At 46.9% G+C, this 24,125-nt stretch overlaps 1 protein-coding gene across 1 annotated transcript in view; it reads right to left on the reverse strand.

Annotated features, from left to right (window-relative positions):
• Positions 1-16,047, reverse strand: part of Ccl5 (C-C motif chemokine ligand 5) — a 31,797-nt gene extending 15,750 nt beyond the window's left edge. Inside the window, exons 1-2 of the mRNA XM_051158710.1 lie at positions 15,997-16,047; positions 15,821-15,896 (exon numbers count right to left, since the gene is read on the reverse strand). Of these exons, the coding sequence (XP_051014667.1) occupies positions 15,821-15,896; positions 15,997-16,047 (127 nt within the window). The remainder of the gene's footprint in view (positions 1-15,820; positions 15,897-15,996) is intronic.
• Between the last annotated feature and the right edge of the window lie 8,078 nt (positions 16,048-24,125).

Genomic DNA, 24,125 nt, shown 5'->3' on the forward strand with positions numbered 1-24,125 from the left:
TGATGCGACACACAGTGGCTCCTCCCCGATCCAGCCCCTCACCCCAGACCTCACCTACTCTCCCCTGTACTAGGTAATGCAACATCTGAGCACTTCCCTTTCAATCCGCACGTTTAACAGCAGGCAGTATTATTTTCCCTATGTCACAGGCATGCACCCTGGCTTAGTTGGTGCAGCTGCTGAGTCAGCAGCCCGATGTCAGTTTCAGTTTCCGACTGCCCTCTGGGCAGGGACAGGGCTGCTAGGTGAGAAATAGGGACAGAAGGTGACAGGAAGAACCACAGGCTAGAAGAGGGAAAGGAGGTGCAGAGGGGGCTTGGATGATTAAAGATTTTTCACAAGCATGTCCCTGCTGTTGCGAGGCATCCACAGGCAAAACTCAGGCAAACCTGAGGGCATTCTGGAACTTGCCTGGAGGGGAAAGCCTCCTTTTGAAAGGAGGCTGACAGGAACGGGGAGGGGGGTATAATAGAGCAGTGAGACACAGAAGAGGCAGGTGGCCCTCCAGCCAGTCCTGTCACAGCAGCCACAGCAGGGAGAAGAGCAGCAGGCTAGGGAGAAGGTACAGTGGAAGTACCTTAGCTGGCACTTGCCTTCCTTTGTGGGCCTCCCCATCCATGGTCACAGGGTAACAATGACAATGGTGACAACAGCAAATGACAGGCAAGAAAGTGCAAGCTTACACAGAGATTCAGTGAAAAAGATACAAACTATATTTCTTACAATGATTTGGGGGGATATAATGAAAGGGCTGGTGCTGAAGAGCTGACTCAATTGGATGTGTGTGTGTGTGTGTGTGTGTATGTGTGTGTGTGTATGTGTGTGTGTGTATGTGTGTGTGTGCTTATTTCCATGGTGTTTTGAGGGCATGGAAGGACATTCATGTTAGCCTTTCTGGCCCATGTCCAGGCATATGGGGGCTTATGTATGTGTCCAGAGGTTCTTGTTGAGCTATCCTTCCTATGATAAGCATGTCTGTGAGTCTGTCTCCTGGCTTTCTGGTAGCCAGAGCCTCCCTTTGAGAAAGGACATGGCTCATTAGTCTGGGACATCCCTGCAGCCCTTCCTATCTGGGCCTCACATAACAGCTTACTTCATTCCCAGGGGACCCAGTACCCTCTTCTGGCTTCCGCAGGCACCTGGCATGCATGAGGTACACAGACATATGCACATCTGGGAGTTGCAGGTGGTTGGGAGCCATTGAGGACCATATGAGCCATAGAGACAGGGTTTCTCTATGAGACACACTGGCTGTCCTGGAGCTTGCTATGTAGACCAGGCTGGCCTTGAACTCACAGAAATATTCCTGCCTCTGCCTCCTGAGGGCTGGGGTTAAAGGAGTGCATCATCACAGCCAGCTCCATCTGGGGGAGATTCTTCTTGGCCTGTGGATGAGAGGGGGGGGGGGGGAGCAGGCTGTGCAAGTCATGAAAAGCAAGGTAGTATGCAGTACTCCTCCATGGCCTCTGCATCACGTTTGTCCCCAGCGGCTGCCCGACTTCCCTCAGTGATGGAGTGTGACCTGAGAGTTGTAAGTTGAAATGTGGCTTTAAGCTAATGCTTCTCAGTAGGTTTTCTGGTTTAGAGAAAAGCCCACATTAGGTCGAGTTTCTCTTGTGCAGATGTGAATTCCACTTACAAAAGGCTACTTTGACCAGACCACAAGCTTACGTTCGAACTGCAAACCATCAAGGACAGCAATTCAGATCTCAGTTTAGTTCTTTAGCTGCGGAACGCTTTTACCCTAACCAGAGTTTGTGTGGTTCAAGCCAACTGAAGCTGTGCCAAGAATTTGGGGTTCCCCCCGGTTGGCCTGTCTCTTTTCTGTGGTTCCCCTCTATTCTCTAGCGGTTGCTGTTTTCCCAGGCTCCTTCTCTGGCCCACTGTCCAGAAATACCACATAGTTCCTATTAAGGTTTCAATGAACTATATCTGCCCTTCATGGTGGCTTCAGTTGACCTCAAGGAACTAGAGATTTTTTTTAAAGGTCAAAGTTTGGGTGCTGGCCACCCCAACAAGCTCTCAAGGTACCCACTAAAGAGGCAACTCATTTGACTAAGCATGGCTCACAGGGGCTCATAGAGACTCAAGTGACAATTATGGAGCTTGCATGGGTCTGCACTAGGTCCTCTGCATATACGATGTGGTTGTTAACTTGGTGTCTTTGTGGGACCCCTAACAATGGGAGTGGGGGTGTCTCTGACTCTTTCACCTGCTCTTAGGACCTTTTCCTCCTACGGTTGTCTCACCCACCTTAATAGGTCTGTGCCTAGATTACTGCATCTTTTTATGCTGTGTTTGGTGGATATTCCCGGGAGACCTGCCCTTTTCTGAAGGGCAGGAGGAGGAGGAGATCTGGGGGAGAGGGGAGGAAAAGTGGAGGTCGGTGGGAAGAACATCTGTTGTCAGAATTTTTGTTTTGTTTTGTTTTGTTTTGTTTTTAAGAGGCAGGTCATAGTGAAAAGTAGAGAAAAGAGAAAAGGCCACCCTGGGAAAAGGTCAGATAAAGAGACCAGTGACAACCCCTTTCCAAGTCCTTCTTTGGGGGTACTGACGCATGGTTTAGATTTGAGGTTCGGGCAACAGGCATTGGTAGCTAAGCAAGCCTGGTCAGCGTGTGACCTGGCCCATCCCTGGTCCATCACTGGCTCCTGTCTGACCTGCAGCATGGCCTGACAAGTTCTCAGAACTGTATGAAGTCTTTTCAGGGGGACAAAAATTCCTCCTCTGGCAGCACCAACCCTCAGATTCCTCTCCCGGCTGCCTCAGATGCCTGGGGAAATTCCAGTTCTTCATTATTTCTGTAACCTGACAGCCAAAGGAAGGAGTTCTAGCGCACTTCCTTGTTGCTGTGAATAAACACCCTGGCAACAGCGCTTGGGGAGGGCAAGTCTTATGGTAGTTTACAGGCCACCGCCAATCACCAAGGGAGCCACCGCAGACACTCCGGCAGGAGCTTGAAGCAGAAACCAGCGGGGGTAGCTGCTCCCTTCGGTTTCCAATGCCCCTCCAAAGTCTAACTGCTTCCTCAGTTGTTTTCAAAACTGCTCTTCAGATTTTATTGCCTTTCCTCAGGGAGTGATCAGTTAGTTACACACTCTAGGTGCTCGGGCCTCTGGGCGGGACACCTAGTCCAGGGTGATTGGTGAAGCCGAACCTTAATACGGCCCTACTTACGGTACGTTTCTTGCAACCCTGGAATTCTTTTTTTGTTTTGTTTTGTTTTTCAAGACAGGGTTTCTCTGTGTAGCCTTGGCTGTCTTGGGCTCCCTTTGTAGACCAGGCTGGACTCGAACTCACAGAGATCCTCCTGCTTCTGTCTCCTGGAGTGCTGGGATTACAGGCTTGCACCACAGCTCCCGGCGACCTTGGAATTTTTCTCAGGTGGCACAAAAGCATCCTTTTGCAATGTTCACTGACACTCTCATTCTGTCTTAAGGAAGCCGATCCGTACGCATGTTCACTCGAAGGTAAGCGCTATGAGAGCAAAGTTCAATCTCCGTGTCCCCAGGTTAGACCGAAAGCCTCAGTCCTCTGATGAGAAGAGAAGGCAGGGAGAGGAGCGAAGATGCAGGTAAGAAGGGGCTTAGTACTGGACGTTCGGACACACAGATTTGCGAGCCCTTTAAAAAGAAACTAGCCATTATAGCTTTTAACCACTAGATGGCACCAGCCATCTATTTTCCCAGGATTAAATCAGTCCGTGTTCCCCAGGATTGCGTTAGTCCTAAATTAGCTCCAAATCCTTCCCATCCTCCAGGACACAACTTAAACATGCTTGTAGTGACACATCTGGACCCTGACCCCTGGGATGCAGCCCAAATGGCTTTATGACAGTGACTTCTATGTCCCACCCCCAAGTTTTGTGTGACTTGCGATAGTTGTGAGGCTTGCCAAATACCAAGGGCCTTGGCTAGGAACAGTCAAAATGAAAAGAAACAGTTTGTCCCACCTAAGGGAGCCAGGTAGCTGAGTTCCGCCGGCTTGAGTCATGCATTGAATGCAACAAATAGATTCACTTCTCTCCTGTGCACCTAAGAATGGGGACAGGCTATGCATCGTCCTTAGACTAACTGGGAAAGCTGTCTCTCAAATTTCCTGTGCTGGGTGGTGCACAGGAGAAACCTCATGTTTAGGGTCCAGAGGCAGAGACTCCGGTGGTCCCCAGGAGGAGTCAAATTCTGAGTGTGTGTTCAGCGGACAAGGGTGTGTGCTGTTCATAGCACGACTCCTTTTCCACCAACTTACTTCTCTGTTGTCCTAAGCAGTGTGGGAACCGTAAGCTATCCCTTGTGTTCCCTTACCGGGGAGTACCTACCTGCTGGATAAGCTGTCTTTCTCTAGGAAGGGCGCCTGTGAGTATAGACTCCGCTGTGAGTGTGGCACGTAGTAGGCGCTTCACACAGTGAGTCAGTTCCATTCTCCATAAACCTGCTCCACTTCCCAGCAACGCCCCCTGAAGCCTAGAGAGGCCAAGTACGTCACGAGTCAATTTCCATGCATGCTCTCCATCCCCACATCTTTAAAATCCCCCCTGAGCCTAAGTATGGTGCACCGAGCCAGCAATTCTAGCATTCAGAAGGCTGAATGAGGCAGGAGGGCCACCAAGGCCAGCCTGGGCTGGGTAGCAAAAGTCTATCTCAGAAACCAAAACCAAAAGAAACATCCTTCCTCGGAGCCTACATAGGCTTCTGGCTCTTGCCTGAGGTCTCGCTTCATTTCGTAAAAACATCTTAGTGCTGTCATAGTGCCGGCCCAGCTTCCACAGCCCTGTTCTCTTTCCCACTCCTTTGGGCTTCTGTCAACACTCCGCTGAAGCATCTTTTGTCAAGGTCACCGGTGAACTTCGAGTCACTCCTAATGACCACGTCTTCTCTTCTCCCATGTGTCATGGCAGTGCCCATGAGACCCCAAGGTCCCGTGCGTCCTGCCACCCCTCCCTGGCACCCAGGTCACCATACTCTCCTTATACTCTGGATTCCATGTCCTCTTGTCTGTTCTGTTCTTGTGTTGTCCCCGCTGTCCTCCACCACTGCTGGTTCAGATGCTCCCGGGGGGAGGGGGGGTCTGTCACCCACGGCACATCCTTCTTCGTTGTCCCCGGCACTCCCAAACTCTCTTATTCCAGCTTGACTCCTTCCCGGTCCTGTAGGATCACATAGATCGCTCTGTGCTCAATGTACCTGCAGGCACGAGCAAGCACTTTCAAGCTAACCCTGCTTAGACAAAGTTCCTAAGCCCACCCCCTAAAGGGGGTTCCCCTCGTTTCTGTAAATCGCCCCGACACGCACCTAGTTATCGAGGCCCAAGTCTTCCTCAGAGCGCGTTCCCAGTTGTGCCCCTCAGCTGCTTCCCTAATTTGCTCACACTCTCCTACATCACCTCATCCCTCTTTGGTTCAAGCCGCCTTCGTCTGTAGCCTGGATTTCTACAGCAGTCTCCTAACTGGTCTCCAGGGCCCTCATCAAGCCATCTCTGCATGGCTGCCAGTGCTGCGCTGGATATGTTTATCAGTGGATACGCCAGTGGCTTTCCACCATGCCAGAGGTCAGTTACTCACTCCTTGCTCCCACTCAGAAAGCTCCATCTCACCTGCCTTTGGCCTCCTCAGTACTCATGGCGCTGCTGTCCTTCCTGCCCTATGCATTGTGCTCCTAGGTACCAAGTTAATATTCCTGCCTCAGGGCCTTTGCACTGGCTTGACTCTTTTCCAGGAAAGCCCTTTCTTCCTCTGGTTCTCCCACACCTATTACCCTCCTCCCATTTAGCCCTTAGGTTAAAGGTCATCTCCCTAGGAGAGGCTTTTGTTATGAAGTTAGCCAATCACATCGCTGGCTTTTAGGGCCGGTTTGTGATTCTTTTCATTTTCCCGGTTGTAGACCCCAGAGCTTCCACACGATGTCTGCCGGTCCGCAAGGACTTGCATGCATCGCGCTGTCTGATTCCTTGCCTTGGGCTCCCGCTGTGTCTCAAATCATGTGATGCTGGATGCAGGAGTTCTCTCCCCTCTCTCTTTCCTCTATGGCATCTCTGAGGGACCCAGGGAGCAAGGTGTCCTTGCTGTCACTCCACAGCCCCCAGTTTCTTCCCTTGGTCTTTTCACTCACTCCCCTTAGGTCCCAGGGGCTGACAGTCTCCTCAGTTTACTCAGAGATCCGTTTTCTGGTTGCTGCTGCAGTCTAGACCCACACCTTGGGAGGGGAGCTTCTTGTCCTAAGTGTGGTTGCCTACGCGTTTTCTTGACAGGGCTGGTTTCACCCATGGGATCGTGTTTTGGTTTTAGCAGAATGGTAGTGCTTTCCATTTGCTTATGATGCTTGCTCCAGACCCTCTGTGGGTCACAGCACTGCCCTAGGCCCTCTGTGGGTCACAACACCTCTGCGATGGCTCAGCTTTGCGTCTTAGATATGGAAACCTAGCTCAGAGCTTAAGGCCATTGCTGATAAATGCCTGCTCTGGGGGAGAATTGAAAGTTTTTCTTTTCTTGCATTTTTGCCCTTTGCTTCTTCAAAGCCTTTCAGCAGGAATTGGGAACTAGCCGAGCAGAGGCCGCTCCCCAGGCAGCCCACACCACAGGACAGGAGGCCCTGGGCTCAAACTCCATGTGTCCCTTAGTCAGATTCATCCCGTCTCCTTCAAACTCTGAGGAGGCTCAGGTGCGCATAAATCCGAGATTTCTTCTGTTTAAAATATGCTCTCAGGGGCTGGAGAGCTGGCTCAGCAGTTAAGAGCACTGACTGCTCCTCTAGAGAACCTGAGTTTAGTTCCCAGCAACTACATGGTGGCTCACAGCTGTCTATAATGGGATCTGATGTCCTCTTCTGGTGTGTAGCTGTACGTGCAGACAAAACACCCATAGGGTACATAAATAAATCTAAAAAATAAAATAAAATATGCTCTCAGAGTCAGAGGAGGATGAGGGCTGATATCAAACACTCCATATATATATGTAGGGAATTCTCAAAGAATGAATTTTTTAAAATGTCCACAGTCGTTGGGTGTGGTGGCACATGCCTTTGATCCCAGCACTTGGGAGGCAGAAACAGGCAGATCACTGTGAGTTCGAGACCAGCCTGATCTACAAAGTGAGTCTAGGACAGCTAAGGCTACACAGAGAAACCCTGTCTCGAAAAAAGCAAAAAACAAAACAAAACAAAAAAGGTCCACAGTCTTAGTGTCAGATTTACTGTGGTGGTTTGAATGAGGTGCTCCCCATAAGTCTCGGGCATTTAAATATTTGGTCCCCAGTTCTTGGTGCTGTTTGTGGAAGCTAAGGAGATGTGGCCTTTATTGGAGGAAGTGTGTCGCTGGTCGTGGGCTTTAAGGTTTCAAAAGCTACACAGCACTGCTGGTTCTCTCCACTTCTTGTTTGTGGTTCCAGATGTGAGCTCTCAGCTGGGGGCAGCCCTGCTACCTCCACTAGACCATCGTGGGCCCTCTGCAACCACAAGCCCCCAAATGAAACCCTTCTTTCTGTGAGTTGCATCTGTCGTGTTTTTTTTTTTTTGTTTTGTTTTGTTTTTATCACAGCAATAATACTTACACCAATGACTTACAGTGTGTCCTTGATCAGGGGTCTGTCTTCTCTTTCTCAGTGAGAGAAACACTCCTCCTGGCTGTCTTAGCTTCTTTCCTTGCTGCTGATAAAATACTCAGACAAAAGCAATCTACAGATGGAAGGGTTTTGTTTTCGCCCACAGCTCAGGCACAGTCAGTCAAGGCAGGGAAAGTCAGGATGGCAGGAGGCAGAAGCAGCTGGTCACATCCCAGCCACCACCGGGAAGCAGGGAAGAAGCTGCACAGAAAGTTGCAGAGCTGGGATTTGGATCTGGATTTGCCTATGGGAGTTTAGAGCCAATGATTTTAATTGATTTATATTTCTTTACTATTTTATTTTATGCGTATGGATGTTTGGCCTCCATTCCGTGTCTGTGTACCATATGTATGCTTACTGTTCACAGAGGCTGGAAGGGAGTATTTGGATCCTCTGGGCCTGAGGTGTAGGCTCAATTTTTTTAACCAATATATTTTATTAACAACTTAGTGACTGAGCATTCGTCACTTATAACCCGACTAACCAAAACAATAGGAAATGAGGATTAATGGACACAATAACAAAACCGTAAGGATATCAGTTCCGAGGAATGATTCTCTTGGTGCAATCTGCAGGATTTCTTCTTCTGGAACCTAGAGTAACCAGAACCCAGAACCTCAGCAGGAGCCGGAGCCCTGAAGCCTTCCCTTGAGCTGTTCTCTTTAGGAGCATCTTGAAGTGCAGCGATGAACAGTCAAAACTATCCCAGGACTCTAAAAAGTCCCGCCTCCAGTTCTAGGCTCATTTATATATCTCCTCCCAGAGTCTGTTCACGGGATCCTTTTAGCTGGCAACAATCAAGCTCCCGCACGAGGTGGTCGGTCTTCTAGTGGATTAACCTCACCTGTTCTCTCACAAGACCATTCCAATCCTGCACTTGGGATCCTAAAAAACAGGTTTATCTCTCCTTCACTGGGGCCATCTTCTGGATCCTGGGAATTGAACCTACAACCTCTGGAAGAGTAACCAGTGTTCTTAACCACTGAGCTACCACTCCAGCCCCTAGAGGCAGTGATCTTAAACCATGCACCTCAAGTCCAGCTCTGGCTACTGACAGTAGTTGGTCTCATGTGTAAGTGTGTGTGTGTGTGTGTACCTGGACTCTCCTCAGAACGAAACGTGTGTTCACCTGACATCTCTGAAGGCTACTAACATTTGTAAAGCTATCCCTTAAGATATTAGGTTATGAGCCCACATCTTCATGGTGGCAGAGAGGGGACATGTGACCAGAAAATTCTTTGTATTGTCCAGAGTTACTTTCCGTCCTAATTTATTTTCCTTGTTTCTATACACGACTTTCCCTCATTTGGGGGGTCAATCTCTCGTGCCACACAAGAGTAGAAAAAGAAAATCAACAAACAAAAAACATGTGTATTCTACTCCCTGCCATCTGGCCACCTGTTTTCCACAAAGGCGGTAGCTGTGTAAGCCGCTTGCAAATAGGTTTAGGTGTGTGAGGTCTTTAGGATGGTCAGGGCTTGAATGACCCTGGGTATAGGAATGAGGAAGTGTGCCTGTTGAAAACACTAGGAACAATTCTCTTCAAACAGACATAAGGAAGCACAGTCCTCCTGGGCCAGGAGCTCCTGGAAAACTTTGTATTCTGTGCGGGGTGGGGATTTCCCCTTGTAGATACACCATCTTAATTAGGTCACACCATGTTGACTGCTAACCTAGAGTTCCTTCAATGAGCAAGGTTGGGGGGGAGACAATACCATTTCATTTCCTATCTGCCAGTCATGGCCCTGTGCTTCCTGGTTTCAGGGCTTTGAGCCTCAGTTCCCTGCCTTTGGACCTTGTATTGGCTAAGGTTTCCGGTACTTTTTTCTGTCACGGGTGCATACTCTCATATTGGCCCCTGTGTCGATCTACTCTCTACCACTGCGCCCCCCCTCGTCCCAACTCCACAAATAAACAGACAGGCTGGACTGTATTGATTTTTTTTTTTTTTTTTTGGTGAGTCTGTGACTGCCAGGCTGTGAACGGGAGGCAGATGCTGGTTGGTCTGAGAGAGTGTAGGGCAGAACATGATACAGGAGCTCACATCTCAGGGAGGGATGAAAGCAGTCAGTGCTGGTCCCTAGTAAAGGGCCGAGGGTAGAGTCATCATCCATTTTACCTGCTTTTCTGCTTCCTGCCTCCTCCCCACCCTGTAGTGGTGACTGATGATGGGCCATTGTACATGCTAAGATGCTTTTGGTACAAATGCTAGAAGCTAAGACTCACTGATTATGAGTGTCATAAAAAGAGGGATGCTGCGGGCCCATTGATGGACAGGCTGGAGACGACGCACACCAAAGAGTAGTTTCAGCTTTAAAAGAGAGTGGTGTTCCTCCTTCATTGCTGGTGGGAATGCAAATAGTACAGCCACTTTGGAAATCTATCTGGTGCTATCTCAGAAAACTGGGAATAGGGCTTCCTCAAGACCCAGCTATTCCACTCCTTGGAATATACCCAGAAGATGCTCCAGCACACAACAAGAAAATGTGCTCAACCATGTTCATAGCAGCCTTATTCATAATAGCCAGAACATGGAAACAGCCTAAGTGTCCATCAGTAGAAGAATGGATAAAGAAACTGTGGTACATATACACTATGGAATACTACTCGGCTATTAAAAACAAGGAATTCCTGAAATTTGTGGACAAATGGATTGAGCTAGAAATGATCATAATGAGTGAGTTAACCTAGAAGCAGAAAGACTCAAATGGTATATACTCACTTATATCTGCATACTAGCCCAAGGGGCATGTCTCACGAAAGCCCTCACTTACCAGGAAACTGGGACAGAGGGGAGGAGACATCCTATTGGGACTCTAGATGAGAGAAGGATGGGAGAATAGCAAAGTAGAAGGATCCAGAGGGTCCTAGAAACCTACAAGTAGAACATTATGATAGGCAGATTTGGGTCCAGGGGTCCCGCTCAAACTAAGGCACCAGCCAAGGACAATACAGGCGGTAAACTTTAAAACCCTACCCAGATCTAGCCAATGGGCAGAACATTCTCCACAATTGAGTGGAGATTGGGGTATGACTTTCACACATACTCTGGTGCCTCATATTTGACCATGTCCCCTGGAGGAGGAGATCTGGTGGCACTCAGAGGAAGGATAGCAGGTTATCAAGAAGAGATTTGATACCCTATGAGCATATACAGGGGGAGAAAATCCCCCTCAGAAACAGTCATAGGGGAGGGGAGTAAGGGGGAAATGGGAAGGAGGGAAGAATGGGAGGATACAAGGGATGGGATAACCATTGAGATGTATGGGGAGACCTGGTGGCACTCAGAGGAAGGATAGCTAGTTACCAAGAAGAGACTTGATATTCTGAGAGCATATATAGGGGGAGGAGGTCTCCCTCGGTCACGGACATAGGGGAGGGGAGAAGGGGAGAAATGGGAGGGAGGGAAGAATGGGAAGAAACGGGAAGGGCTAACAATCGAGATGTAATATGAATAAATTAATAAAAAAAAGATTAAAAAAAAGAGTCCCCAGCAAAATAAATAAATAAATAAATAAATAAAGCAAAAAAAAAAAAACAGAGAGAGGTGTTCTGATGAATGCGACAACACGGACGGACCTTGAAGCTGGCCTATTGCATGAAATAAGGCAGTCATAAAAGGAGAAATACTGTGTAAATCCACTTGTATGATGAGTCTGGGAATAATGGAGTTCACAGTGACATGGACATTTACCAGGCCTGGGGAGGCAAGATGGGGAATTGGTAATTAATGGGTACAGAGCCTCAGAATAAGATGATGCGAAAATTCTGGCATGGGTAGAAGTGCAAACCATGTGAATTTACTGAACTGCACATATAAAAATGGTTAACGTAGATAATCGTATATGTTTTTGTATACACTTGCATAACCAGCCTAAACCAGTCAACAGATTATTCCAGAGGTACAAAATGCCACCATAGCCTCACAGGGTTCTTTTCTTTTCTTTTCTTTTCTTTTTTTCTTTTCTATGTCAGGATAACTGTTAAGATGCTGGGGAATCTCATGGAACTAAAAGAGAAGCTGGAGCAAGCTCCGGAGGCAGGACAGTTTGGGGACCCCTGGGCAGGAATTCATGGGCTCTTCCTGTGATGTCTCCAGCAACCACTCAGTGTTTCTAGAGTCTAAATTTCCGTTCTTTCTGAGAGAGTCTGATTGGCCGGCTGGGTTAGGTGGATGAGCTTGGGTTATCCTGGGAGGCAGGCTGAGTCTTCCGGGTCTGCCCCGAGAGACAGTTCAACAGTTCTTAGAATGATCGCTTCACCATGTTTGTTTGTTTGTTTGTTTTAAGATTTATTTATTTATTACTTATACAGTGTTCTGCCTGCATTGTTGAGCTTGCACACCAGAAGTAGGCACCAGATCTCAGTATAGGTGGTTGTGAACCACCATGTGGTTCCTGGGAATTGAACTCAGGACCTTTGGAAGAACAGACAGGGCTCTTAACCACTGAGCCATCTCTCCAGCCCCTTTTTTCTTTTTCTTTTGGTTTTTGGAGACAGGGTTTCTCTGTGTAGCCTTGGCTGTTCTGGACTTGCTTTGTAGACCAGTCTGGCCTCGAACTCACAGAGATCCACCTGCCTCTGCCTCCCAGAGTGTTGGGATTAAGGCGTGAGCTACCATGCTCAGCATATTTATTTGTTTCTTAATCCTCTAACTTTCACCTATGTGTTTTGTTTGCCCTCGCTGCAACATTCTAGGGGATGTTGAATTCTGTCGGAGTTCCCCATTGATGAACTGAAGACAGCTGAGTAGAGAGAAAAGGAAAGCTGGTGTTTGTGTCTGTCCTTATGTTATGTAACTCTCTAGCCTTTGACATTGACAAAAGTATTAAGGCAATGTAAAGAAACCTCTAGGGGGGAAAAAAGAGATTATTTCTCTTGTGCTAGCAAAAATGTTAAGAATCAAATCAATTGAGGACATTTATTGTAAGATTGAAGTCTTTCTCCCCAACCTAACCTAATGCACTTTTTCTGTCCTCCATTGGCTGGAAGGTGGGTTTATGCCTATTCTTTGAGTCTGGCATTCTCTGTGTGCATTCCACCCCAAGGAGGAGTAGGTAGGGAGAGTACAGCAAAGCTTCCACAGTGGTTAAAAACTGCTGTGTGAGTAAGCTCATCCTAGTCTGCTGAAATAAAGGGGTTTCTTTTTGTTTCGTTTTGTTTTTAATGCAAGAATAATAAGGGCTGGAGAGATGGTCCAGTGGCTAAAAATACTTGCTGCTCTTGCAAAGGACCCAGGTTCAGTTCTCAACACCTACATGGTGGCTCACAACCATCCATAGTTCCTGTTTCAGGGGATCCAAGGCTTTCTTTTGACCTCCTTGGACCACCACACACACATATACATGCAAGCAGAACTCTCATACACATTAAATAAATAAGTCTAAGATCAAAAACAAACAACAAATAATATTGGCAGGACGGCGAGACGGCTCAGAGGTTAAGAGCACTAACTGTTCATCCCGAGGTCCTGGGTTCAATTCCCAGCAACCACATGGTGGCTCATAACCATCTATAAGGTGATCTAATGCCCTCTTCTGGCATGCAGGTGTACATGCAGGCAGAGCACTATATATGTGATAATAAATAAATAAATCTTTACAAAAAAATAATATTGGGACAAAACAGATTCAGGACATTAAATAAGATGGATGGAAAATTCAAGAGTTCTAGGAAGCTTTTAATGGGTCAAAATACAGAGGCCAGAGTAAGGCAGAGGAGTGATGAGGATGATGTCCCATCTCTGGGCCTACACACACACACACACACACACACACACACACACACACACACACACACACCTGGAAAAAAAGGGATTAAAAGATTATGTTTTAGCTAGGTAGGGGGACACACATCTGTGATCCCAGCCTTTGGGAGGCCAAAGTAGGAGGTTACTGTGTTTGGGGACAATATGGGCTATATAGGGACTTGAAGGCCAGCCTAGGATCTATACATAGGAAAATCCTGTCTGAGAGAAAGACAGACACTCAGACACACACACAAACAGATGGACAGACAGATGGACAGACAGATACACAGACACATAGACACACAGACTTGGGGAGGCAGGTAGGGGACTCTGTCTACTTCCTCTAACTTTGATATTTCCTTTCAGGACTGAGGCAATTCAAAGCACTGCTCTTTATTTTGGCCACCGGCCTGCTCCTCTGCCCCTGGTTGTTACACTGGGGCTGGCCACTCACTTGGGTTGGTGCAGACTTCTTGGTTCTTCTTGGTGATAAAGCTGTGGAGGCAGAGTTACACTGTCATGGCTGTGGAACAGGATGAGGTATACAGTTGGCATGCTCCTGCAACTCACATAGCTCGTGTTTTCTAGAACCTTCTTTTGGCTTCCCTGTATAGGTCTCCTAAAGCTTGTGTGGGCCTCCAGCCTTGACCATCCCTTCTCTCAGGTCCTTACCCACTTAGACTGGACACTGGGTTTTATAATGGTAGTAATTTATTGGGCAGCACAATTTTAAGTGGCAAATCAAGGATTAACCCTAGGCCCCCGAGAGCCAAAGCCACAACCCAAACTATTTCAGAATAGAGATTTCTTTCTTGTGCATCTCGTTCCTGCTCCAGTCTCCCCCCACCCCCCATACCCCCCTCCCCGTCATCTCCACAGAAATATCTGCAGGGAAATGCATACATGATCTTTGGCAGGTGGCAGCTGAGGGCCTCTTTGTATCCTGCTACCAGTTTCTTCGGCAGTACTTTCTCAAAGCCCTGAAGGCAGCAGCAGTTGGGGCAGAGGTTTCACAGACTCAGGGGTTCCCGAAGGAGCTGCATTGTGAGTTGAGTCAGGGAGCAGGAAGGGAGAGCATGGTGCTCGCCTCCCTCTTCTGTCAATCACATGCCACTCCTATGAGAGTGAAAATGTCCAGTAGACTGAGGACAGTGTGATGGGTGATGGAGAAACTGCAAGGGACATGTGTGCAAGGACGTGCACATGGCACCTTTAGCCTCTGAACTGCGTGTTATCAAGTGCAGCAAACAACTCAGACATTCACAGTTGCCAGGAGGAGCTGGTTCTCTGCTGCTTCCTGGTGACTAGGTTAAGCAAGTAGGAAGTGACCTTGTGTTCCTATGGACTCCATGAGGTTAAAACATGAGGAGGTGGCAAATTGCAGCCAACGAAATGGATACAGCTTGTTATTTAACTGATTCTGATATTGTGGAAAGACACAAGTACACCCACCCGTATCATTCTTTGATGCTATAGACTGGAGGAAGTGGAGGGTAAAGGTAAAACATTAACAGTACAACTGCATGAGGTCCACTAAAGAACAGATGGGCACGAGAAGCCATGGAAACAGAGTGAGGGCACCCAACCCAATGTGAGAGTCCAGCAGGAAGTCGCAGAGCAGGTGGGGGCGGGGGCCCTAAGTGGGTTCCTGGAGGATGAATAGGAGCTAGACCAAGGGTTTGTAGAATCTGGAAGAGAGTGATGGGTGAAGCTCACTCTTGTCTAGTGAGTGCTGAGCAGCGGGGTAGCTAGAATACAGGAAAGAAAGGAGTGAGAAAAGATGAAATTGGGGCATGGGAGAAGATGTGTCACACTCCAGCCAAGCGATGGTGGAATCTGGGCTCCATCCTATAAGCGGTAGAGAGCCTGAGGTCTGAGAGAGAGAGAGAGAGAGAGAGAGAGAGAGAGAGAGAGAGAGAGAGAGAGAGAGAGAGAGAGAGAGAGAGAGAGAGAGAGAGAAGACAGAACATGAATCACAGCAGGAGGAGAGCACGTGACCCGGGGTTCAGATCAGCTGGGGTCGGAATCTTCAATAAAGGATTTTACTTTAGTAGATTTGCTTTCTCGAGACAGGGTTTCTCTGTGTAGCCCTGGCTGTCCTGGACCTCACTCTGTAGACCAGGCTGGCCTTGAACTCACAGAGATCTACCTGCCTCTGCCTCCCAAGTGCTGGAATTAAAGGCGTGCGCCATCACTGCCTGGCTGAATATAAAGGCTTTTAATCGCGGGCAATTTCTTAATTTATCTAGGTTCTAGCTACATCATCCCTCAGATGGGTGTAAAAAGATATTTATATCTTAGAATCATTTGAGACGGTGCCTGAAATACAGACAAACGCAATCCATGATTAGTATAAAATTGAGGAGAAAATGGTGACGACATGTTCCTTGCAGGGAAGCGGCCGGTTCCCTTCTCCGCAAGGCTGCCTGGTCATGGCTGGTTGCTGTTGTTGTTCGTGCTGCTCCGGATCCACTCACCTAGGAAGTCCGGCTGGAGGCCCATCCCTTGCACCCACAGTGTGAACACAAATCTCTTTGTAGTCCGGCCTCGTGCCTGTGGTTGGTGACACGAGAGCCCCATGGAGCCCAAGCTCTGAGATGACCGACTTCCCCAAATGCCACAATACCCGTTCCCAACCACGACACACACACACCCACAATTCCTGCATAGACGGCTGCACGAAGTTCTCCTCGGCAATCCCCATGGCTCCGACTTGTCAAAGCAAGGTTTACAAAGCCGGGGTCATCCTGAGAGGGTGGACACACTGCACGCCGCCCCTGGACTTTGTCCCTCTAAGTGTTTACACAGGTGGAGCTGGGCAGAGGCCACAGTTAGGGCAACCTTAAAGGGGGAAAGTTAAGGCTATGGCAGCCTAGTGCGGTATGTGCATAGAAGGGCTTAGTAGTCTTGTGCCTCCTTTGTTACCAGACGCCCATCAGTGATGACAAGGACAAGGGGCAGGGAGTGGCCAAATGCTCTTCTCCATAGCTCCTAATCCCCTCACTCCATGGTTCCACAGCTAGCCAACTCCTTTCTTGTTTCCTGCAGACTTCACTTAGTCTTAGGTGGGGAGAGAGGGAGGGATGGAGAAGAGAGTCACAGGTCCTCAAGCGCCATACTTGTTCGCTCCTTTGGGACCCGGTTGGTTTGTCCCATAACTCTAGCAATCTATGCCAGCACTGAGGATGGGGCATCTAGGTTCAGACGTCTCTTTTCCACGCTGAGACCCCAGGGGGCAGCTTTGACTCTCCTCGCTCCCTTGCATTATATGCCTGTACTGTGATTTCTCTAATGATCCCTTCATTTCCCTCCCAAATGGGGTCCTTCTGATTGGAAGATCCCCTAAGGCAGGGGTTCTCAACCTGTGGGTCGAGGCTTCTTTCTGTGTGTGTGTAGGGGGGGGGGGTTGTTGAATGGTTCTTTCACAGGGGTTTGCCTAAGACTACCAGAAAGCATAGATATTTACATTATGATTTGTAACAGTAGCAACATTACAGTTATGAAGTAGCAACAAAAATAATTTATGGTTGGGGGGCATCACTACAACGTGAAGAACTGCATTAAGGGGTGGTCGCCAGCCTTAGGGAGGTTGAGAGCCTCACTTCTGAGGAGCTGTGGCTTGGCTTCCTAGACTCACCCAACTTTAGAATCTCCGGTGTGGACCAAGTCCAGCTCTACTTACAAGGAGAAATGGAGGGCAGTGGCTGGGCGTGAAGGGGCTCCGGTGGTGATGCGACTAGAGACCTGACACTGCCTTTGGCATTGCCTGTCTGCCAGCTACGTGTCCCCGCTTCTCACCGCTGGCTAACAGGGGCATGTGACTCACTCTGCCGGTTGTAGGAAGTAGATGCTATGCTGAGGATGGTGAGGAGGAGGAAGAGCAGGGAGACTAAGGAGACCATCATCTTCTTGGTTGGTAGTGCAGCTCCAGGGCAGCACTGAAAGGAGATGCCCACTCTGCTATAGGCCGTCCTCACTCAGATTTCTCAGACCTCTGGACTCTGACCACTTCAGAACTGGTGGCAGAGAAGGAGAAACCACAGGCCAGGCTGAAAGACAGAGTGGTGGAGGCCCAGGCCTGGTGCACAAGGGCCATAGAAGTGTGTCAGCAGGTGAGTGGAGGTCTGTGTGGCGAGGCTGTTCCGTGAGCTACCTCGCCCTTCCGAGGTTAGTAGTTTGGTAGTATGACCACCCACTGAGGCCATGGACACTTGAGGGGGCGGGGCGTAGTAAGCAACTTGTCAAGGGCCCTAGTAGTCGGAGACAGACAGGCTGTGCAGAGAACAGAGCCGTTGGCTTTCACTGTGTTTGCTGCCACCATCTCTGTTGAGGCGATGAAGGGAAGGCCTCAGTTTCCCCTCAGTGATTGGCCTTTAGGGGAGGGTATAAAGTAAGGTTAGAGAGTGTGAAGATTGAGACCAGGGCAGGGTCTAGTGGCCAGCGAAGAGAGTGTCCCCCATCTCCAGTCTAAGAACACTGAAATGAATTTAAACTCTCCCGTGGCACAGATCCCAGGGACCTCATTTGTGTGTGTGTGTGTGTGTGTGTGTGTGTGTGTGTGTGTGTGTGTGTGTGTGTGTGTCTGCAGAGGCCAGACAAAGGCACTGGATCCCAGGAGCAAGATTCAGGGCATTGGAATCTTCCCAATGTGGGTGCTGTGATCCCAATGTGGGTGCTGGGTCCTCTAGAAAAGCAGGAAACAGTTAACTGTTCAGCCATATCTCCCACTTCAGCAGCAGTTTGACCTGAAACTAGCTAGTGCCTCCTGAATGCTGCAAGCACACACACACTCATCCAGCTGCATGGCTGTGGCCAATTGTGCCCACAGAGGACACTATCTAACATGATGCATCTGGCATCCAGCTTATGAGGTCCAGCAGTTGCCTTTTGCTCCTCTGGCCTGCCGATGATCTCTACAGCATCTTTGCTCTTTTTACTGTCCCAGGATCCAGTTCCATGTTGAAGACAGCATCCAGAGAAGAGGTGAATACACGGCAGGCAATTTTGCCACGAATGGACTGTGGGGTTTAGAGCCACAGGCAAGTGTATCAGGAGATGAGCAGCAGGAAGCAGGGGTCGGATTGGGATTTGTAGACCCTTAAGGGGTTTATGTGAGACCAAAACAGGACCAATATACCTTGCAAGTTAGTGGGAGCTCAAAACAGGAAAAATATACCTTGCAGGTTAAGGTTTCTGTTCACAGTCAAGACAGCTGAGAATAAGTTCCTAGGCCGGGTGTGGTGGTGCACACCTTTAATCCCAGCACTCCGGAGGCAGAGGCATGTGGATCTCTGTGAGTTCGAGGCCAGCCTGGTCTACAAAGTGAGTCCAGGACAGCCAAGGCTACACAAAGAAACCCTGTCTCAAAAAACAAAAAACAAATAAACAACAACAAAAAAAGCTCCTATTTATCCTGTGCAGGTTAAAATTTTTGTTTGTAGTTAAAGAGTAAGTTCTGTTTTTTCGTGTGTTAAATCCTTGCAAGTTAAGCTTCCGTTTGTAATGAAAAAGTTCCTGTTTCTTAGATCTGATGTAAACTGCAAAAGCAACTTACAGCCAATCACTGAGCAGGGGAAAGAATAGGGCTGGACTTCCTGCTCTCCAGGGGAGGAGGAGTTAGAGGGAGGAAGTAGGGAATTCATCCACAGTGGGCAGAGGTGCAGAACACATCAGGTGAGACTAGGGCTGGACTTCCTGCCGGGCAGGAGAGGAGGAGTTATGAGAGTAAGGAACTGGTGATTGCGCTACCAGCAGAGGCCCAGAAGACATCAGGTGATTCAGCTCAGCAGGGAAAGCCATAAAGTGCAAGCGTCTCTGGGATTTAGCCTGGGGGGAAGCCAGACTAGTTTAGAGGGTTAAAATTGAATGATAACTGTTCAGTTGTTGTGCTGTAAAGCTTGTTAAACAAATATAATAGTCCTGTCTCAATTATTTTAATGCTAGCTAGAGAAAGAGAGAAACTGAGAAACAAACACAATGTTATAAAAATAATGTTAGCACGGAACATGCGAGAGCTCCATAGATTTGAAGAACAAACCTGCAGATTATAAGCACTGGAGAAGGGGAAGAGTTCTATGTCAGAGCCATAGAAAACATTTTCAGTAAAACTATAAAAGAAAAATTTCCCAAATACTAGGAAGAAGCTTGCCCAGGTACAAGAGACATACAAAACACTAAATAGACAAACAGAGAAAAGAAAATCCCCACATTCTGTCATAGCTAAAACACTAAATATACAAAACAAAGAAAGCATATTGAAAGCCACAAGAAAAAAATTCATATGGAAGCATAAAAGACCCTGGCTAGCAAAAAGCATAATGCTGGAGTTATTACTGTATCCAATTTCAAATATAGTACAGAGCCACAGGGGAAAAAAAAAAAGCTTCAAAAATATACATGCAAAAAATACACATTGGAGAGAAGACAGCATCTTTAACAAATGGTACTTGAAAAACTGATATCTGCGTATAGAAGAATAAAACAAAGTCCTCTGAGCCAGGCATAGTAGCGCACACCTGTAATCCCAGTACTCAAGGAGGCAGAGGCAGGTGGATCTCTGTGAGTTCTAGGCCAGCCTGGTCTACAAAGAGAATCCAGGACAGCCAGGGCTACACAGAGAAACTCTGTCTCAAAAAAACAAAAACCAACCAACCAACCAAACCAAACCAACCAACCAAACAACCAACCAAACAAAAACTAGTTCCTCATCTCTTACCTTGCACAAAAATCAGCCCTAAATGGTTCAAAGACCTTAATACAGACATGAGACTACTAGAAGAAATATGGGGTACACTTAAAGGAACAGGGATTGGTAAAGACTTTCTGATTAGGACTCTAGTGGCTCAGGAAATAAGGCTGATTTATTGACAAATGGGACCTCACACAAAAGAAATATAAAATAAGAAATAAATTCATGGTAGCAGGAAGGAGTAAAAAAAAAAAAAAATGAAATCAGGTCGAGGATGTAGCTTCCTTGCAGAGTACTTATCACACATGAAGTCCCGGCTTTGATCACTAGCATTGCACATACCACATGTGGTGGCACATGCCTGTTATCCCGGCACTGGGGAGGTGAGGGCAGGAGGCTCGGGAGTTCATGACTATTTTGCCTTTCCATGACTTGGCTTCTTTCTTACCGCCCACTTGGCTTTCCCTATTGCTGCAGTGGCTGATTCCTTCACTGATGGCAGAACCCAGTGTTCCCAAAAGGACAAGTGGCTCTCCAGGATTCTTCTAGCACTGGATTTGGAGTAGTAAGGTCCCCACCTTGTGGACTGAGTAACCGCTCTTGTCCCCAAGAATGAGACAGCTCTTGTGGAACTACTTTGACTGTCACCCAACTTCAAGGATTGAGGAATTACCAGGCTCGCAGCATCTCAGGTGTATTTAGCCGTTGTTACTGCCCACCACCCACTAGACAGGGTTTTCTCTGTTTAGCCGGACTGGCCTCCAACTCAGAGACCCACCTGCCCTTGCTACCTGAGTGCTAGCTTCATTGTTACTCTTTTAAAGCTCACTTGAAAAACTCACACACACACACACACACACACACACACACACACACACACACACACACACACATACTTCAAGGATAATTACCCAATCTCTCCAAATTTCTGAAATGTCTAAAAATGTTTTTTAAGAGGAATTTTAAAAATCAATTGGCTTTGCAATTTGGGCCTTGTATTAGATGCTAGACCATAACTACAGATGCCTGCAATATTCTAAGAGGTCGGAATGTAGACTTTTATATTCTGCCAAATCCTTCTTCAAATTTAAACAGAAACAGCTAACTTCCAAGTCTTACAAAGCTTATTCTTTGTAGTTCTTTCGATGCCAAGCGGTGGAAACCACCTCTGGTTAATTTAAACAGGAAGAAGTCATTTAGAAGAGTTGGGGGTCATGCCCAGAATTGTCAGGAAGGCTCAAGAGGGGCGTAGAAATCTACAAAGATCAGTCCCAATGCAGCAGTATGACTTAGCCCTGCTGTTGTGGGTGCTACCCCCTCTGCTGGGCACTGTAATTAGAAGTGCCAGTCCTGGGTGTGTGAGCTGCCTAGTCTGGGTGCTGGTGCCTTCATCTCTGACACAGAGTAAGTCTTTTCTTTTTGTACCTGCCTGTCATCCTGGTGTTGGGCTTGAAGTTCTAGAAGAAAGTATAAGCACAGCCAGCCAGGGAATCAAATGTTCCTGGCTTGCATCCCGCAGGGGCAAAGGAGAGCTTTTGCCTTTGTCATCCTATACAGAAGGAGGAAGTTCAAGGGTCTGTTCTAGAAAAAAGAAAAGTGAGCTCAAGGAAGGGAGAAGCTGTGGGCAGCCCATCATGGGGGAGTGAGCTTTGGCAGTAATAAGGAGGCATTCCAGTATGACAGGCTTTGGTTTCAGCAGGTCCAGCATAATTTCTCTGAACTGAATGAAAAGTTAGGAGGTCCTGGGAGAGCTTTTCCTAGAATGAAGTAGTTACCGTGAAGTCTGTGGTGTGACTGGAGACACGGGATAATAGCAAAACAGAACCCAAGATTCTCTGTTTGTTAGTAAAAAAAAAAAAAAAAAAACACAAAACAAAAAAAAAACAAACAAAAAAAAAAACCAGGCAAACCAAAATCTATAGGAGATTTTTGATGGGTCAAGTAGGCATCAAGCCACAACAGTGTGATTTAAGCAAATGAGGGCTTAAAAAAAAAATCAGTTTTTTTTTTTTTTTTGCCAGCATGATGCTATCTTTATTATATGGCTTTGTACATGATCATCCTTTTAGCAGTGTTTCTGTTTTCTGAAATCATAAAGAGCTACACCCCAGACGTTCAACATAAATAAATCAATACATGTAAATCAATACATGTAATCCACTGTATACATGATACATGGACTCAATGAGAGAAACAGTATGATCATCTCAGTAGATGCGGAAAAGGCCCGTAACAAAAATCCAACAGGTCTTCATGATTAAAGCCCCGAAGACACTAGAAATACAGGGGATATATCTAAATGTAATAAAGAATGTAAATGTTGTTAAAACAAACAAACAACAAGCCTGTGGCCAACGTCATGCTGACTGGAGACACACTAGAAGCATGTCTACTAAAGTTAGGAAAATGATGTGGATATGGGCTCCCTCTACTTCTTTTCAGGATAATGCTTGAAGTTTTTGCTACAGCAGTAAAGGTAAGAGTGGGGCACAAAATGGATATAAACAAGAAAGGAAAAAGCCAAAACTATCTTTAATTACAGGTGTATGCTATACATATCTTACCAAATTATAGGTATGTATGAGGTAGTAGGATGTAGAGTGATGTATGATGGGATGTAGACAGAGCTGGGCCTGTACAAAAGACCCAAAGACACACTAGGAAAACGCTCAAGCTGATACTTTCAGCAAAGTGGCAGGATTCAACATGAACATACAAAATTCAGTAGCCTTCCTATTTGCAAATGAAATCAGGGGGAAATCCCACTCACAATAACCACAAAAATTATCTTAGAATAAACCTAACCCTTGTTGGCAAAAGGCCTGTACAATGAAAACTTTAAAAGACTGAAGAAAGAAGTTAAAGAAGACCCCAGAAGATCTTCCATGCTCACAGTCTCGTGGGCTTAATGTCATGACATTGGCCATCCTACCAAAAAACGATCTACAGATTCAATGCAATCCTCATCAAAATTCCAATGCAATGCTTCACAAAATTTGAAAATAACAATTTTAAAATTCATATGGAAACACAAAAGATCTTAGATAGCCCAAACATCCCTGGACAATAGAAACACCGCTGAAGGGACTATCATGTGCAGAGCCACAGTAATAACAATAGCTAGTATAAAAACAAACTGATAATGGAATAGAACTGAGGGCCCCATCCACCAGGGACAACCACCAAGGATTTTTATATCACTTCAATGGTCCCTCAGTAGTGGGTAAAATCCATCTTTGATATGAAGTGTACACTGGAATATGCTGTGTTCTTAGAAACATAAAAATCATACCATGATGTCTTTTGTTTTGAAGAAAATATCCAAAGTTACATGGTTGACTCTTTTTTTTTTTCCCTCTCCACTACAGATTCAAGGTGGGCGAATGAGATACTTTCTCCCCAAACAGCCCAATTTCAGCCAGGGTCCTATAAAACTGAAGAAAAAGGCAGACAGACCTGTGGCTGCATGGATGCACTTTATTAGCAGGCTTACAATCTAGGGGTAGCGAGAACATCAGCTGGGTCTTCACAAAGACAGGCATACATATGGGCTAAGGCGGAATTGATTTCATCCTAGTTGAATGTACCCTGCTTGCCTCAGCGAATATGAGAACCAGACACATTCCAAACCCCCACAGACAATTCTCATCATTTATCCACTAACAATCTGCTGAGAAGCTGTGCAGGAAAACTTAAGAGTTATTCTGAGGTGATCATGATGGTTACAGCTCAAGATGGCTCTAATCATGTCAAGCTAATTAATAAAAATACTGTAAATACTATTAATTAAAGAACAGAATAAGGCACCAATTCACCCTGGAATTGGAGTTACAGATAGTTTAAGCTGCCATGTGATTAGGAATTGAACCCAGGTCCTCTGGAAGAGCAGCAAGTGCTCTTAACCGTTGAGGCATCTCTCCAGCCCTTGCCCTTTGATCTTAATCAAATGTTATGTGCAGTCACTGGGGTCAGCTTTAGGCCTTTCATGCCTTTCTCAGTTTTCAGATAACTGGGGTTGGCACAGACAAGTTTCCCCTCGGTGACAAAGCTAGCTGCATTGCTTTAAGGCAGAACAGAAAAAAAAATCAATGTAT

Source organism: Acomys russatus, chromosome 16 (assembly GCF_903995435.1).
Source record: "Acomys russatus chromosome 16, mAcoRus1.1, whole genome shotgun sequence".
Lineage (NCBI taxonomy): Eukaryota > Metazoa > Chordata > Mammalia > Rodentia > Muridae > Acomys > Acomys russatus.